The sequence below is a fragment of the Planococcus citri genome, chromosome 2 (genome assembly GCF_950023065.1).
Source record: "Planococcus citri chromosome 2, ihPlaCitr1.1, whole genome shotgun sequence".
Taxonomy (NCBI): Eukaryota; Metazoa; Arthropoda; class Insecta; order Hemiptera; family Pseudococcidae; genus Planococcus; species Planococcus citri.
This window is the reverse complement of record NC_088678.1, coordinates 82,362,493-82,377,063: the sequence shown is the minus strand read 5'-3', so window position 1 is coordinate 82,377,063 and position 14,571 is coordinate 82,362,493. Positions and strand designations below refer to the sequence as shown.

The window sequence follows — 14,571 nt, the reverse complement described above, 5'->3', positions numbered from 1 at the left end:
AGAATGACTCAATTGACTCATCCTACTGACACTTTCTGACTATCCAATTATTGGAGGTCTTCTTTAGAATAAAAATAAAAATCACACATCAGATTTCTAAGATACTCAGTTGTACTTGTACATAGGTACGTATCTATCTACCCAATTTCAAGTTATTTTCAGAACATTTCTAAGGCGTCAAAACGGCCCAAAACCATCTCCAGTCGACTCGGCATATCTAATGTATGATCAACTTTTTTGTAATTTGTAGCATTTTCCCGGATTTTCGAAATTTTTCAATTGATGAGATTGTATGTTCTTCGAATTTCTAAAGGATCGTTGGAGTGGCCAAATCAAACAAATTGAATTTCATTATAATAAGTTCTTTGGTATAGTAGGATACCGTGGGCTGAATATTTCTTATCGTATGTGGACCATCCGCCATGATATTCGTATTAGAGTTTAGAAATATGTATACGTATAAAAAGTACGAGTTATCTTCATTTTCATTTCCTTTATTCCTACTTAATACTCCATCATAGTTTAGGTATATCAAGCTGTTGATAAAAATGACATAAGTACCTATTTGGTTTCATATTCAAGTACGTACGTTACTTATTCGAGCATAAGTTTAACACAGTGAAATGATTTTTGGCCCAATGTCGGTGAAATATTACGTTATTTTTCTTATTTTACTAAGTGTGACTTACACAAACGGACGCTTACGTGACTGTGAAAGTAAACCAGGTGGGTACCTACCTATACAAATAGGTATTCTTATATCGAATTGAAAGTTTGAAATTTTCATCTCGTTACATTTGAGATCATTCCACAATTTTTATATGCAACTCTCTGTTGCTTTTTAAGGAATGATGATAATTAGAAATTTGCAACATTTTATTAAAATATCCTAAGTGTACGAATAAAAGAAGCATAAGCAGTGGAATCAGTGGAGAGGAGATCAAAAAATTCTTCCAATTTTGCTTCCAACTATTTCTGCGGATTTTTCCTGCTGGACCATCAGAGAATCACATTCATTTTATTTCTGATATAGGTATCCTCCTGCATTTGAGAAGCCATCACTACATGTATAGCTCCCTGAGCAGTGAGCACACCGCATTTTAAACATTGGCGAAATTTCCCATTAAGTACATACATATACTAGTCAAATGTTGTAAACCTACTACAAATATTTTGAAGTTTTGCTCAATCAGTAGAATAAGTATGCAATTTTAATTTCACTCATTAGTCATTGTTGAACTTTAACAGGCAACTACTCTCACGAAACGGTCGCGGCGTCGGCATTCAAATGTGTTGTATTTTCGCACTTCGACTTGCTTTCACCTCCACCTCATGCTCAGTCTTCTAATGATACTAAAGCAGATTTTGTTATGGCATATGTTGATTTGGTAAGATTTATGGATTTTTAAAGCTGTACCTACTGCTAGTAACCTAAGCAATAATCTACGAGTTTATAAATTTGCGTGATGAAAATTTTATTCAATTTTTTAGAATATCGAAGACGGAATACTTCTATTAATTGGGAGTATATTTATGGTAGGTGACTAATCAATTTTTTGATGGTTTGACGTGGAAATCCATTGTGCTCCACTTTCGCTACTATTTTATTGCTGTATCTAGTACATTTATGTATGCTGCATTCGATAGCAATGGTACGATGAACGAACAGTGTATGGCGCAGAAGAATTTATAGATCCGCTTATCCTAGAAGATATTGAAGCTGATTCAGTGTGGAGGCCGAGTTTCACATTGAACGAGTACGAACAATTCTCATCATCAAAAAATCGATGAATCATTACCTACTTATTGCACTTGAAAAAACAAATATGGTACGTAGGTATCTAATGTCGTACAAAATTTCAGCAATTTGTTTTTAGACGAGAGGTACTACACCAATTGTTTCGGGACTGGCCACTTGAAAATGAAGTCGAATGGATTCTTACATTGGATGTCGTCAGTGAATTCACACACTAGATGTAAACTAAGCTCTAATAGTTGGCCATGGGGTCCTCAGAAGTGCATCCTCAATTTCACGATCGATACGCCAGATATTTCTGTCACTTTCTTTGAGGTAAGCTTTACCCATCCGGCCATACGTATTATTAATAGTCCGGCATATGACAATAGGAGTAATTGCACCCCCCCCCCCTGCGATCCCCCGGGACAAATTTTTTCTTAAAGGGGACATCCTAAGGAACATTTTAAAGCAAACTTGCTTAAAAAAAAGTTGGCCTTACTTACAAAATGGCCGCCATTTTGTAAGTAAGGCCAACTTTTTTTTGGCAAGTGTGCTTTAAAATGTTCCTTAGGATGTCCCCTTTAAGAAAAAGTTGTCCCGGAGGATCGTCGCGGGGGGGGGCGGTGCAATTACTCCTATGAGCGCCGCCGGGATGCTCAGTGCTTATCAGTTTGATTTAAGTCGAGAGTTGAACTTGAGATAGGCACTAGCACTACAAAATTTCAAATGTTATAGTGCATGATTCGATTTTTGGTGAATTTTTGAAAATCAAATTTCAGCCAAAAATGAGAAAAAAAATGATATTTTTACCAAATTGACCTAGTTTGGCATATGCTCTATTTTCGACGTGCCAAATCGAGTTTAAACCCATTTTGAGCAGTTCTGGAGCCTCCAGCAGATTTTTTAAATTTAAAATTTTCACAAAATTTCATCAAAGGAAGTAGGAAATCCGAAAATCACGCTGCACTCCAACGTAAACACCCTACTGAGTCGACTGCCGGTGAGTGTAAGTCATTTTGGAGCCTCCATCTACTTTTTGATTATTCTTGGAATCTCCAGTAGATTTTTGAAACTTGAAATTCCTACAAAATTTCATCATAATTTCAATACGCTATGAAAGTCGACTGCAGGTAGACTTTAAGTCGTTTTGGAGCCCCCAGCGATTTTTTGGAAAATATTGGAACCTCCAGCAAAATTTTCAGTGCTTGAAATTTCCATACTTATAATTTCACAAAATGAAGCCGGAAATCCAAAATTCACTCTGCACTCTAATCAGGTCATTTTGGATCATCCAGAAATTTTTTGGAAATTCCTAGAGCCTACAGCAGATTTTTTAAAACCTGAAATTTCCACAAAATTTCATCTAATCGAGTTTTAAAGGCCATGCAAATGAGCAAAAAACAACATTAACCTAACATAATACAATATGTAACCTGTGATTATAAATTTGAAGTCCGTGGACAATGTACCTGGAGTGCCATCATTATGGACTATTACCGGTGTCAAAAAAGAACTGGAGTTTCCTTACTTGATATTTGAGCTGACCTTAAAAATGAAAAGCCATTCCTTGCAAATTACATCGTGTTTGAAACTTATAGGTTTGTATGATAGTATTTTACTCAACATTAACTCTAGATAGTAGTTGGTTAGTTTGTCGAACCACTGGTTTTTTTTTTAAGAGAGAGAGAGAGAAAAAAAAGAATTCAACTACCAACTCATTTTACAGCCGTTAGTTTGGTGCTTCTTCCATCGTTTTTGATATCGCCAGAAAGCGGAGTCAAACTGGCATCCAAAATATTATCTCTGCTCATGCTCGTTATTGCCATGCTTATGTTGATGAATTCAATTCCAAATTTCACCGTAATAGCTCCTAATTTCTGTAAGTAGTAAATAAGTAGACACCTACGTTGCACAAACAGACATTTTGAAAAACTATTTCACATAGGTATGCCTGCGTTTTTGTTTGTTTCATTCGAGTATGTTATTATTCATTTTAGTGATCGCATTTGGCATGATATTTACAATGGTGGGAATATCCAGCTGTATCACTGCCTTCCTACTCAGATTAGCTAGGAAATCACGCTCATATCATCCATCGTTGATCACGGTACTTGATTATCTACATCTTATTTCTTTATAGGTAATAGCGCAGTAATTAGTGATCCTGGGGTACCTATTTTAATTTTCAAGAACCTGAATTAGGCAGGTCTTTGGGTTTCTAATGATTTAAAAATGTGATACCTACCTAGTTTACTTTCTTATTCGAATTTCGACATAAGGAGTACCATAATTGGTGTTCATTCATTGCGCCTATCCACGGGTTCCCAAATGAAATATCCCAGTTGTGTTAGGGAACTCAAAAATAATGCTCAGCATAAACTCAGAAATTTCAGGAAGCTTTCAAGTTTTAACTAAAACCTAGTCTTTTAAAAAAATTAAACAATACAAAAAATAAAGATGCAAGTAACGTCATTTTGTCTCTTGGAACCTGTAGGTAATGATGATTGTTGAGCGGTTTCAATTTCTGTCCACATGTTAAATTTTGACCAATATTTCTATTCCTGGATTTTTTTTCAACATCAACTTTAAATACAATACCTAGATATTTTTTTAGAATCTTGATATAAGTTCATGGGCACCTAATATGAAAACAGTAAAAACTCCCCTACTAACGTAAGAAAGGGATCTAGATGACTTCAAACAGAAATAATCTGTTGAAACGATTTCATAATACATATTATCGTGCTTTGTTTTCAACTTCGTTTACGCAGTACCTACATATTTTTCATCTTTATGTTTGCTTTCAAATTTAGGAAGTTGGAAATTTGAAAGAAAACACACGTGAAAATGAAGCGATGAAAATGGCATCGTTTGAAGACATTGCACCCTGTGAGGACGAATGCACAATTGAGGAATCACTATCAAAAAAATCAGAAAATGAATGGTTGAGAATCGGTGTATTGATAGAGCATTCGTTATTTGCGATTTGTGCAATACTTGTTACATTTCTTACCATAAGTTTTATGATCTGAAATAGCACAAAAATAGGTTTCGTATCGATTTGATTAAAATTTGAAACATGTGTAGATTGAACTTTTTTCTTTTCTAAAACCTCTCTGTCTAAAATGACGGATCTTACTGACACTTTCTGACTTTCCAATATTAAAGGTCTTCTTCAAAGTAAAAACTGTGAAGTCAAAAAATAATTGAAAAAAATAATCACACTATTGAGTTGTCTGACTCATTGCAAAACTGCCCAAAACCATTTACAGTCAATTCGGAGTTTTGACTTTCTGACCGAAGGTGAAACACTCCCTCACCACGCACTCTTATTCGGCACGCCTGTGATACCTAGGTGCTGAATTTTTGTTTTCATTCTATTGACTAAATTTTTTTGAAAACTAGAAAATCCAAAAAAAAAATCCGTTTGAGGCTGCAGAACGGTTTGAAACCACCACCAATCGACTTAGGACGTCGAAAGTAGGTTAAAAATTGAATTCCACTGTTGATTTTTTTTTTTCATGAAAAATGAATGATGGGTCTCTAAAATTTGTTAAATTTCCCAAAAATTGACAAATGAATTTGAAAGAACAATTTGCGTAAGAAAAGATTCATTCGCGAACGAATTGTATAATTCAATAATTCATGAATCAATTCGTTCGCGAAGAAGACGTCACTTGAACGAATCGATTCGTTCACGAATGATTCGCCAAATATTATTCAATTCGTTCGCGAATGATTCGATTCGATTCGCTTGAAAACAGGTCAGTTCCTAATTCTAATACATAGTACAAGAGTTTCACAAAAACTGAAAACCGAATCAATATTTTGTTTTCGAATCATTCACTTGAAAAGTGCATCGATTGGTTCGTAAACGATTTATATTTAACGAAAAGTCGGTCTTTTCACGCTTAATGCGTGAGTGTTTTTTTTAAAAATTGAATGCGTGTCTTATGAGTTGAATACCTAGTGTAACCATATTTCGTATAAAAATATGACGGGATAGAAAAATAAATTACCGAGTAGAAACATTTAAATATTGTACATTATATGCTATTAATTTTTTTGTTTATATTTTTTATTGGAAATAATTACTTAGTTTAACATTTTTTCTGTTTTTATTTCTCGTAGGACGTGCCATATGACATCCCATCAGCTTAACAACGAAGAAGATGAGTATTTTTCCCAAAGGCAGGCGATAAGATAGGCAACTCTTTTGTCAGATTCAAAACGTTGTTAGGAGACTGGCTGGCGGTAAGTTGGCAACATTTTTCCAATTTGAAAAACTGAATTTTTATTTTAACCTAAACTTTGAAGTTGCAAAAGAGAAGTACATAGGTTGGCTCGAATGGAGCGAGGTTGAAATTGTTGAAAACAAACGCCTTATTTGTTTATGAATACTCACCACCTATAAACCAAAATTAAAAGGAGGGTTTTTTTCACTCCCACGAAATTTTTGCCCAAATTGTTTGTACATACTTACCTAATGCAACTTTTTTCAAGGAGGAATTTTATTAATTATTTCTTTCTACATAGTAGAATACGTGGGCTGAATATTTCATATCGTATCCGGACCATCCGGTATGATATTCGAATCAAAGTTTAGAAATACGTATAAAAAGTACGAATGAATGAACAATGTGAATCCGCGAAAAATCAAGTTTTGGTTTCCGCCGAGTTGTTTTTTTTTCATCTTCATTTCCTTTATTCCTAATACTTACTTCATCATAGTTTATAATTATTATCAAACTGTTGATAAAAATGACATCTTTGGTTTCATATTCTTGTGCGTTACTTGGAGCATAAGTTTAACACAGTGAAATAATTTTTGGCTCAATGTCAGTGAAATTTTACATTGTTTTTCAAATTTTACTGAGTGTGAGTTACACAAACGGAGTACGTGACTGTGAATGTACAACAGGTATATGTACAAATAGGTATTTATTGTTACATTGAACTTAGAGTTTCAAATTTTCGTCTCATTCTATTTTGAGATCATTCCACCCACAATTTTATGTATTCATTGTTGCTTACTTTAGTAAGAAATAATGAGTAGAAATTTGCAGAATTTTCTTAAAATATTGTATGAGTAGAACCGGTAAGAGTGGAGAGGAGAGAATAGCTCCTTGGGCACAGCACTTACAAAATTAGCGAAATTTCCCACTAAGGTACAAGTCAAAAGTTGTAAGCTTGCTCACTAGTCGTGCTATATGTATAAGGGTAACCACAATACGGAGCGAAAGTTTTCGAGTTTTGCTCAATCAGTGCAATCAGCATGCGATTTTATTTCACTAATTAGGTACCTATGTATTGAACTTTAACAGGTAGCAATGAAACTCGACTCCGATGTTATTTAAATTCCAACTTCGACTTACTTTCACCTCCACCTCATGCACAGTCTGCTATTACAACTATAGCAGAAATGGTTATGGCATACGTTGATTTGGTAAGATTTACATTTATTATGAATTTTTAAAAATCTCGTCGTTACACTACCGAAAAATCTATGGGTTTAAAAATTTGTGTGATAAAAATGTTATTTAATTTTTCAGGATATCGAAGATGGAGTCCTTCTATTGATCGGGAGAATACTTTTGGTAGGTAATTAATTTTTTCATCGATTGACTTGGGTTGACGTGGTAACCCATTGTACTTTGCTTTCGCTATACCATTTTACACATGTGTGTACGTTCGACAGCAGTGGGATGATAAGCGAACAGCCTGGGACGAAAAGAAATTTGGAGGTATTTTTTTTTTGAAAATATGAAAGCTGATTCGGTGTGGAGGCCGAGTATAACATTGAACAAGTATGAACAATTCTCATTATCAGCAAATCCATCAATCAACACTTGTTGCACTTGAAAAAACAAATAACTAACGTGGTACAAAATTTCAGTAATTTGTTCGTAGATTCCAGGTACAACAATTCTTTCGGAGCAGGCCACTTGATAATTCAGTCAGATGGCTTCTTGCATTGGGTGTCAACAGTGAATTTATACACGAGGTGTGAAATAAGCTCTAGTAGTTGGCCATGGGATCCGCACAAGTGTATCCTTAATTTCACAATTGATACACCAGAAATGTATGTCACTTTTGGCAAGGTAAGCTTTATTTTATATCGGTGGGTGCCGCAGGTAGGTTTTGGTAGTTTTTTCTTAACGCGTTTTTTTCTTGGGCGCGTGGTGATTATAAATTTAAAGTACTTGGAACGTTTCCCCGGAGTGGCATCGTTATGGACTATCACTGATGTCAAAAAAGAAATGGCTTTTCCCCACTTGATAGTTGAGCTGACCTTAAAAATGAAAAGTCGTTCCTTGCAAGTTGTGTCGTGTTTGACACTTATAGGTTTGTAATTTGTATAGTAGTACTTATTTTCACTCAAGTAGGTGCTCAACATTAATTCTAGATAATAGTTGTTTACTTCGGTAGACCACTTCCTTGTTTTAAGAAGAAAAAAAAACTGCTGAATAAACAACTAACCTACTTTACAGCTGTTAGTTTGGTGCTTCTTACATCGTTTCTGATATCGCCAGTAAGCAGGATCAAACTGGCATCGAAAGTATTATCTCTGCTAATGCTGGTCATTTCCCTTGTTATTTTGATGAATTTAATTCCCAATTTCACCGTAATAGCTCCTAATTTCTGTAAGTAATAAATAAGTAGGCACCTACCGTTGTACAAACAGACCTTTTGAAAATTCTTTTTACATAGACCTGTGTTTCTGTTGCTTCATTTAAGTATGTTTTTATTAATTTTATAGTGATCGCATTTGGCACGATATTTTCAATGGTGGGAATATCCAGCTGTATCACTGCCTTCCTACTAAGATTAGCTAGGAAATCGCACACATATCATCCATCGTTGATCACGGTACTTGATTATCTACATCTTATTTCCTTATAATAGCGTAGTAACTAGTGATCCTGGGGTACCTATTTTAATTTTCAAGAACCTACAATTGGGCAGATCTTCGGATTCCTAATGATTTAAAAATGTGTTAGCTTACTTTAGGGATCTACATGACTTCAAACAGCAACATCTGTTGAAATTATTTCATAATACTTACTTTTAGTAACATGCCTTGTTTTCAACTTCGTTTACGCAGTACACATTTATCATCTTTTGTTTGCTTTCAAATTTAGGAAGTTGGAAATTTGAAAGAAAACAATCGTGAAAATGAAGCGATGAAAATGGTATCGTTTGAAGACGTTACACCCTGTGAGGACGAATGCACAATTGAGGAGTCACTGTCACAAAAATCTGAAAACGAATGGTTGAGAATTGCTCTAGTTATCGAGTATTTATTATTCACGATTTGTGCGATTCTTCTTATATTTCTTACCATAAGTTTTATGACCTAAAATAGCACAAATACTTTTCGTATCGATTTGATTATAATTTAAAACATTATACGAGTAGATTGAATTTTTTTCTTTTCCAAATCCTCTCTGTCTAGAAAGAATGACTGATCCTACTGACACACTTTTTGACTATCTAATATTGAAGGTTTTCTTCAAAATAAAAACTGCAAACTAGGTAAAAAAAAAAAAAAATAGAAATAAAATAAAATAATCACACTATTGAGATGTATGACTCATTAATAGAACTGTCCAAAACCATCTACTGTCTACTCGGGGTATCAAAAATAGGACATGAGCTGGGCAAAAGCCCTCGAAAATTCACAATTCTTCATTTTCTTTGCGACATGATTTCTTATATCTTCAAAAACAACCAATTTTGGCAAAACTTGGGAATTCTTGTTTCCGAATTTTCGTCGAAAAGTAGGACATTTTTTGATATTTCAGCAGAAGTTGGGACTTTCTAGCAGTTTTGATTGGATTACATTGGAGAGGCTTAGGGGGGGGGGGAGATAGTAAATCAACGTTATTTTTGATGTGAGAAGTCAATGATGAATTCGTTCGTGAATGATTTACTAAAAATTGATAATTTCCTTCGCGAATGATTCACCCAGAAATCAAACAATTTGTTCAATCACCAGTCGTTCGTGAATGTTTAACATTTTCTGTTTTTATTTCTCGCAGGACCTACCATAGGGACATACAAGTATCGAAAACATGGCATCGCATCAGCTTATCGAAGAAAAGGATGTATTCTTCCCAAAGGCAGGCGGTTACATAGGCAACTCTTTTGGCAGGTTCAAAACGTTGATGGAAAACTCATCGTTAAGGAGACAGGCGGTAAGTTAGGCAACTCTTTTTACAGTAACTACGTGTTTTTCGATAAAATTGCACGCAGGAAAAAGCCATTGAACAGAATGATAATACCTAATTAACAAGTAATAACATTTCATTAGAAAAACTATTTGTTAGCGGAAAATTTAAAAAAATATATATTTTGATGATTTTCAACTTTGAGAGAATTATGTTTCCAAATCCCACAATTCGCCAATTTTTTGCATTTTTCGGTAATTTGGCTGTTGAACTGAAGAAAAAATGCTGTAAAAGATGAGTTTTTTTACTTCGACATTTTTCAAATTTGAACAATGGATTGTCATACACTTGAGATGTTTTAAAAGAGAAATGCCCTGTTTGTTAATGAATATTCACCTCCTACATATAAACCTAAATTAAGTAAGTTTTTTTTTTCGCTCCCATGAAATTTTTGCCCAAAGTGTTTGTAATTTGTATGTACCCAACACTACTTTTTTCAATGAGGAATTTCGTCAATTTCTTTCTACATACGTAGTAAGATACGTGGGCTGAATATTTCATATCGCATCCGGACCATCCGGTATGATATTCGAATTAAAGTTTAGAAATATGTATAAAAAGTACGAATGAATGAACCGCGAGTGGATCCGCGAAAAATCAAGTTTTGGTTTCCGCTAAGTTGTTTTTTTTTTTCATCTTCATTTCCTTTATTCTTAATATGTACTCCGTCGTAGTTTATATCAATAACTGCTGATAAAAATGACATCTTTGTTTTCATATTCGAGTATAGGTACGTTACTTTCGAGCATAAGTTTAACACGGTGAAATAAAACTAAAAGTTCAATTGACAAAATAATTGTCATTTCAACCCCTCAAGAAATCTCCTCTTTTTTGCTATTAATAAACTGAATAAAAAGACAAAAGCAAAAATCAATTGCACAACTTGCATTCAAGTAGGTATCCTAACCTGGGAAAAAACAGAACGAGAAAGAATTGATTCTTAAAGAGGAAGGGAAAAATTTTGGGGGCCCCATTCGGTGCATCCGCCAGTGGCCCCAAACCGACCCAGTTCGCCACTGACGGAGCGAAACTAAGTTTTCAAGTTTTGCTCAATGAGTAGGTACAATAAGTATGCGATTTTATTTCACTCATTATTGAACTTTAACAGGTAGCAATGAAACTCGACTCAAATGTTATTTACTTTCCAACTTCGACTTGCTTTCACCTCCACCTCATGCACAGTCTGCTATTACAACTATAGCAGAAATGGGTGTGGCTTACGTTGATTTGGTAAGATTTACATACCTATTATGAATTTTTTAAATCTCGTCGTTACACTATACCGATTACCGAATAATCTATGGGTTTACTAATTTGTATGATAAAAATTTAATTAAATTTTTTAGAATATCAAAGATGGGGTACTGTTAATGATCGGGAGAATATTTTTGGTAAGTAATTGATTTGATCACGGATTGACTTTTGGTTTGATAGAGGGAGTCACATCTGCGGACTTATTGTTTCATTTCTATGTGTAGGTACTTGGAATTAGTTTGGAATGATTTAGATTAGAATTTGATTTATCCGCGAGCAAAGTAAAATTATCGACGCATAGCATTGGAGTTAACTACATAGTAGATTACTCGTATATTTTTCGCTATTGAAATAAGAGTGTTATTGGTTTTAAAAATTTATCAAGTCGTAGGTACCCTTTAACGAATTTGAAAAAATTTAATTTCTGGCGAGTCGAATACTCACGGACGCGCGTATGGGTCAAATAATTAGGTATTGAACTCTTCACCACCCTTTCAATAAGGTGCTTTTGGATAGGTATTTGGTATTTTATCTGCAGAACAGATAATGGTAGAATAAGATAAAAAGTTCGCATGATTTCTCTATTTAGGCGAATTAATTTGTTAATACTTACGTGATATTAGTTTTAGAAGTGAAACGTTGTGGTCTAAATATTGTTAGTCTTTCTTTCATGTTTTACAAAGTTTCGTTCGACTTCGTTTCAATGGCCGAAAAATTCGCGTTATTTATTACAATTGTTTTGCTACTAACTTACGATGTATTACTCGATGATGGAACCCCCTCCTGGATGAGAGAGATCATATTGAAAGCTGCAAAGGCTGACCATTTCAGCAAACAAGTTGAAATTTTTAAATGTACGATAGAGTTCATAACCTGCGACTCATTATTTCGCGCAACTATCGTTCACTACGAAGACAATGTCATTAAAGCCGATAATGCTGCCCTCATGAAAAACTTTCCAAACTTGGACAAAGAATTCTTAACCTGGCATAGTGAATTCAAGAAGGGATACGGACAATACGCAGCTGGTGTTTTGGAACGGATGGGGAAATGGTTTGATGTCGATTCAAATGATATCATTGTGCTTCCCGAAATCAGAAAAACAGATACAAAATCATTGAGTGACTGGAATAATCGACGATTGGTGTGGTGGATTTCGTTCCTCGATGGAATTCGAAACATAGTGTACATAACATTCAATCCAAAAACTGGTAGCTATGAGTACGTACCACCAAAACATATTATTCTGAAAGTTTGGTGGCACATAATGAGAAAGTTTGATGAATCTGGTCATCATCAACTCGAGTTAGCAAGACTAATTTATCATCAAACGGAATCAGCTAACTATCAAGCTCATCACTATGATTTTTTGCGGGTCAACGAGACAGAACTTCCAAAACGCTTGAAGGAGTTTGAAAGATGCGTAACGTCATTGATTCGGCATTATAATATTGACGTTACGAAACCGATGACAACACAAACGTACTCTGCACTTGATCATCTTTTTGTACCATCAACGACGAGTATTTGGGATCTCATTTCCTTGTCATCAAGGACGAGCATACAGACCACCCGTCTCCCCATTGGGTTGCCGGTAAAACCAGGACTGAAAAAGAAACCTTCTTTCACACAAAAGCAATTAGTATTATGACCGTTTAATATTTTTTCTAACTCTTAAAAATTCCTAATTTTCAATTACCCTGTTGAATTTTCGTTTCATAAATTCTGAAAACGCTGACAAAATGTCCAAAAGTCAAATCGCCTTCAAGAACTCTTTTAATTTTGAAAAAATAATTTCAAACTCACAAAACGTCAAAATTATTGCCAGAATTTTTATAATTTCATATTTTTTTCAAAAGTCCGACATAATACTAAGGATTCTTCCAAGTTTGAAAAAAATGTCAAAATGTCATACGCAGTCGAAACAAAATTTTTATAATTTTTCATACATACTTACACGTCAGACATCTTAGAAATTTTTTCAACTTTGAAAAAAAAATGTCACGATGACATAGAAACAAAATTAGGTACCTATTCTAATTTTTCATGAATTTCTCTGAAAGATCTTATAACTTTTCAAAAGTCTGACAAAATGTCAAAAAGTCATAATAAAGAGCCAAATTTTTCTAAAGTTTTATAATTTTTCAAAATTCAAGACTTGGAAAATTTTTATTTTTGACATGTTCTTGTTATTTCTTGTCGAACATCGATGGTTAAAAATGTTAAAAACCTTACTTAAACATAATTATTCATGATTATGATCCATTTTAGTAAAAAATTGAAATAATTTCACAATAGGTAGTCAAATTTGCTCGCTACCAGTTAGGAATATCTTGTATTTTAAATTTTATTTGCCACTAAAAATCGAAATTACCTAGATATTTTTGTACTGTATTTTAAATTGGCTTAAAGATGAAATAATGTGGGATAAAATATGTATCATGCAATATGATTAAATTCAAGTAAATTGATGTTTTAATAAAGTTGCGATGAAATATGTTTATTTTAAGTTTAAAAATTAATTACTACCAGACCTACCTACTATATATTTTATACCTGCAGCTTAATTATTTGAGATTTTCTGCTATGCGATAGAGAAAATTAATTTCTTTGCAAATATAAATAAGCTAAATGCATGTCTTCATGTTATGTCAATTCACCTACCTAATCATAATTTTTTTTTAGCAAATATTCTATCAAATATTAAAAATATCATTTTTTTTTTTGAAATCTTTGTAGTTCAGCTAGGTATACCTCTACCTACCTACAAACCATATCAAGAGATATGCAATTCAGTTCTGTCGAAAAGTCTGTTCACAAATTGCATAAAGTAAAACGCCCAAAAAAAAAAGTTTATCCGAAAATTGTCTATGTTTACGGCAGAATTCTTCTGTGTAATCCTCTATTCAAGAAAAATCCCCCCCCCCTCACGTTGGGTTTTCTTGTATGAGGCCTAAATTTCGAGAAAATTCAAGAAACATTATTTATGAATTCAATTCGGTTACATTTTATTGAAAATTACGTACTCATTCATTCAGAGTGTCTACTGGCACTGGCAAGAAAAAGGCGAGAAATTCGCATGGGTGGCAAGAAAATTAGAAAATAGTATAGAAATTCCTTCGAAAAGCAAGAAAACTTCCAAGAATTCACATCAAAAATCTCTGAAAAATTGAAGCTATCCCACCAAAATGTCAAGTTTTTATTTTGTTAAAATTGATGTTGTTCTACTTTTTGAATTAAAAATTTTTGAAAAATTTTGCCCTCGCTTCGCTCGGCCGCTCGAACCGTTTAAAATACTTAATATTTTCAAACATTTTAAGAATTCAAACATTAAATAGGAAATTTTTG

The 14,571-nt window shown here is 33.8% G+C and overlaps 2 protein-coding genes across 5 annotated transcripts; both read left to right on the top strand.

The window, feature by feature from the left end:
- The first annotated feature begins 92 nt into the window (after positions 1–92).
- LOC135838063 (acetylcholine receptor subunit delta-like) lies at positions 93–4,824 on the top strand. Its single transcript, XM_065353596.1, has 9 exons — positions 93–726; positions 1,249–1,388; positions 1,492–1,536; positions 1,648–1,757; positions 1,864–2,071; positions 3,192–3,336; positions 3,465–3,617; positions 3,736–3,845; positions 4,552–4,824. Exons 1-9 carry the CDS (start codon positions 624–626, stop codon positions 4,768–4,770), a joined length of 1,233 nt encoding a protein of 410 aa, XP_065209668.1. The 5' UTR covers positions 93–623; the 3' UTR covers positions 4,771–4,824.
- Positions 4,825–4,932: 108 nt separating this feature from the next.
- On the top strand, positions 4,933–9,164 carry LOC135838059 (uncharacterized). 4 transcript variants are annotated; one of them, XM_065353591.1, is made up of 9 exons: positions 4,933–5,992; positions 7,063–7,184; positions 7,291–7,335; positions 7,437–7,545; positions 7,635–7,839; positions 7,939–8,083; positions 8,230–8,382; positions 8,499–8,608; positions 8,881–9,164. In XM_065353591.1, the coding sequence occupies exons 4-9, from the start codon at positions 7,502–7,504 to the stop codon at positions 9,097–9,099; spliced, it is 876 nt and encodes a 291-aa protein (XP_065209663.1). In that variant the 5' UTR covers positions 4,933–5,992; positions 7,063–7,184; positions 7,291–7,335; positions 7,437–7,501; the 3' UTR covers positions 9,100–9,164. The 4 variants fall into 4 exon arrangements, 3 of the variants coding, with proteins under 3 accessions (XP_065209663.1, XP_065209664.1, XP_065209662.1); XM_065353592.1 differs by lacking the exon at positions 4,933–5,992 and adding an exon at positions 6,492–6,659 and having other exon boundaries at positions 7,649–7,839; XM_065353590.1 differs by lacking the exon at positions 4,933–5,992 and adding an exon at positions 6,492–6,659.
- Positions 9,165–14,571: the final 5,407 nt, after the last annotated feature.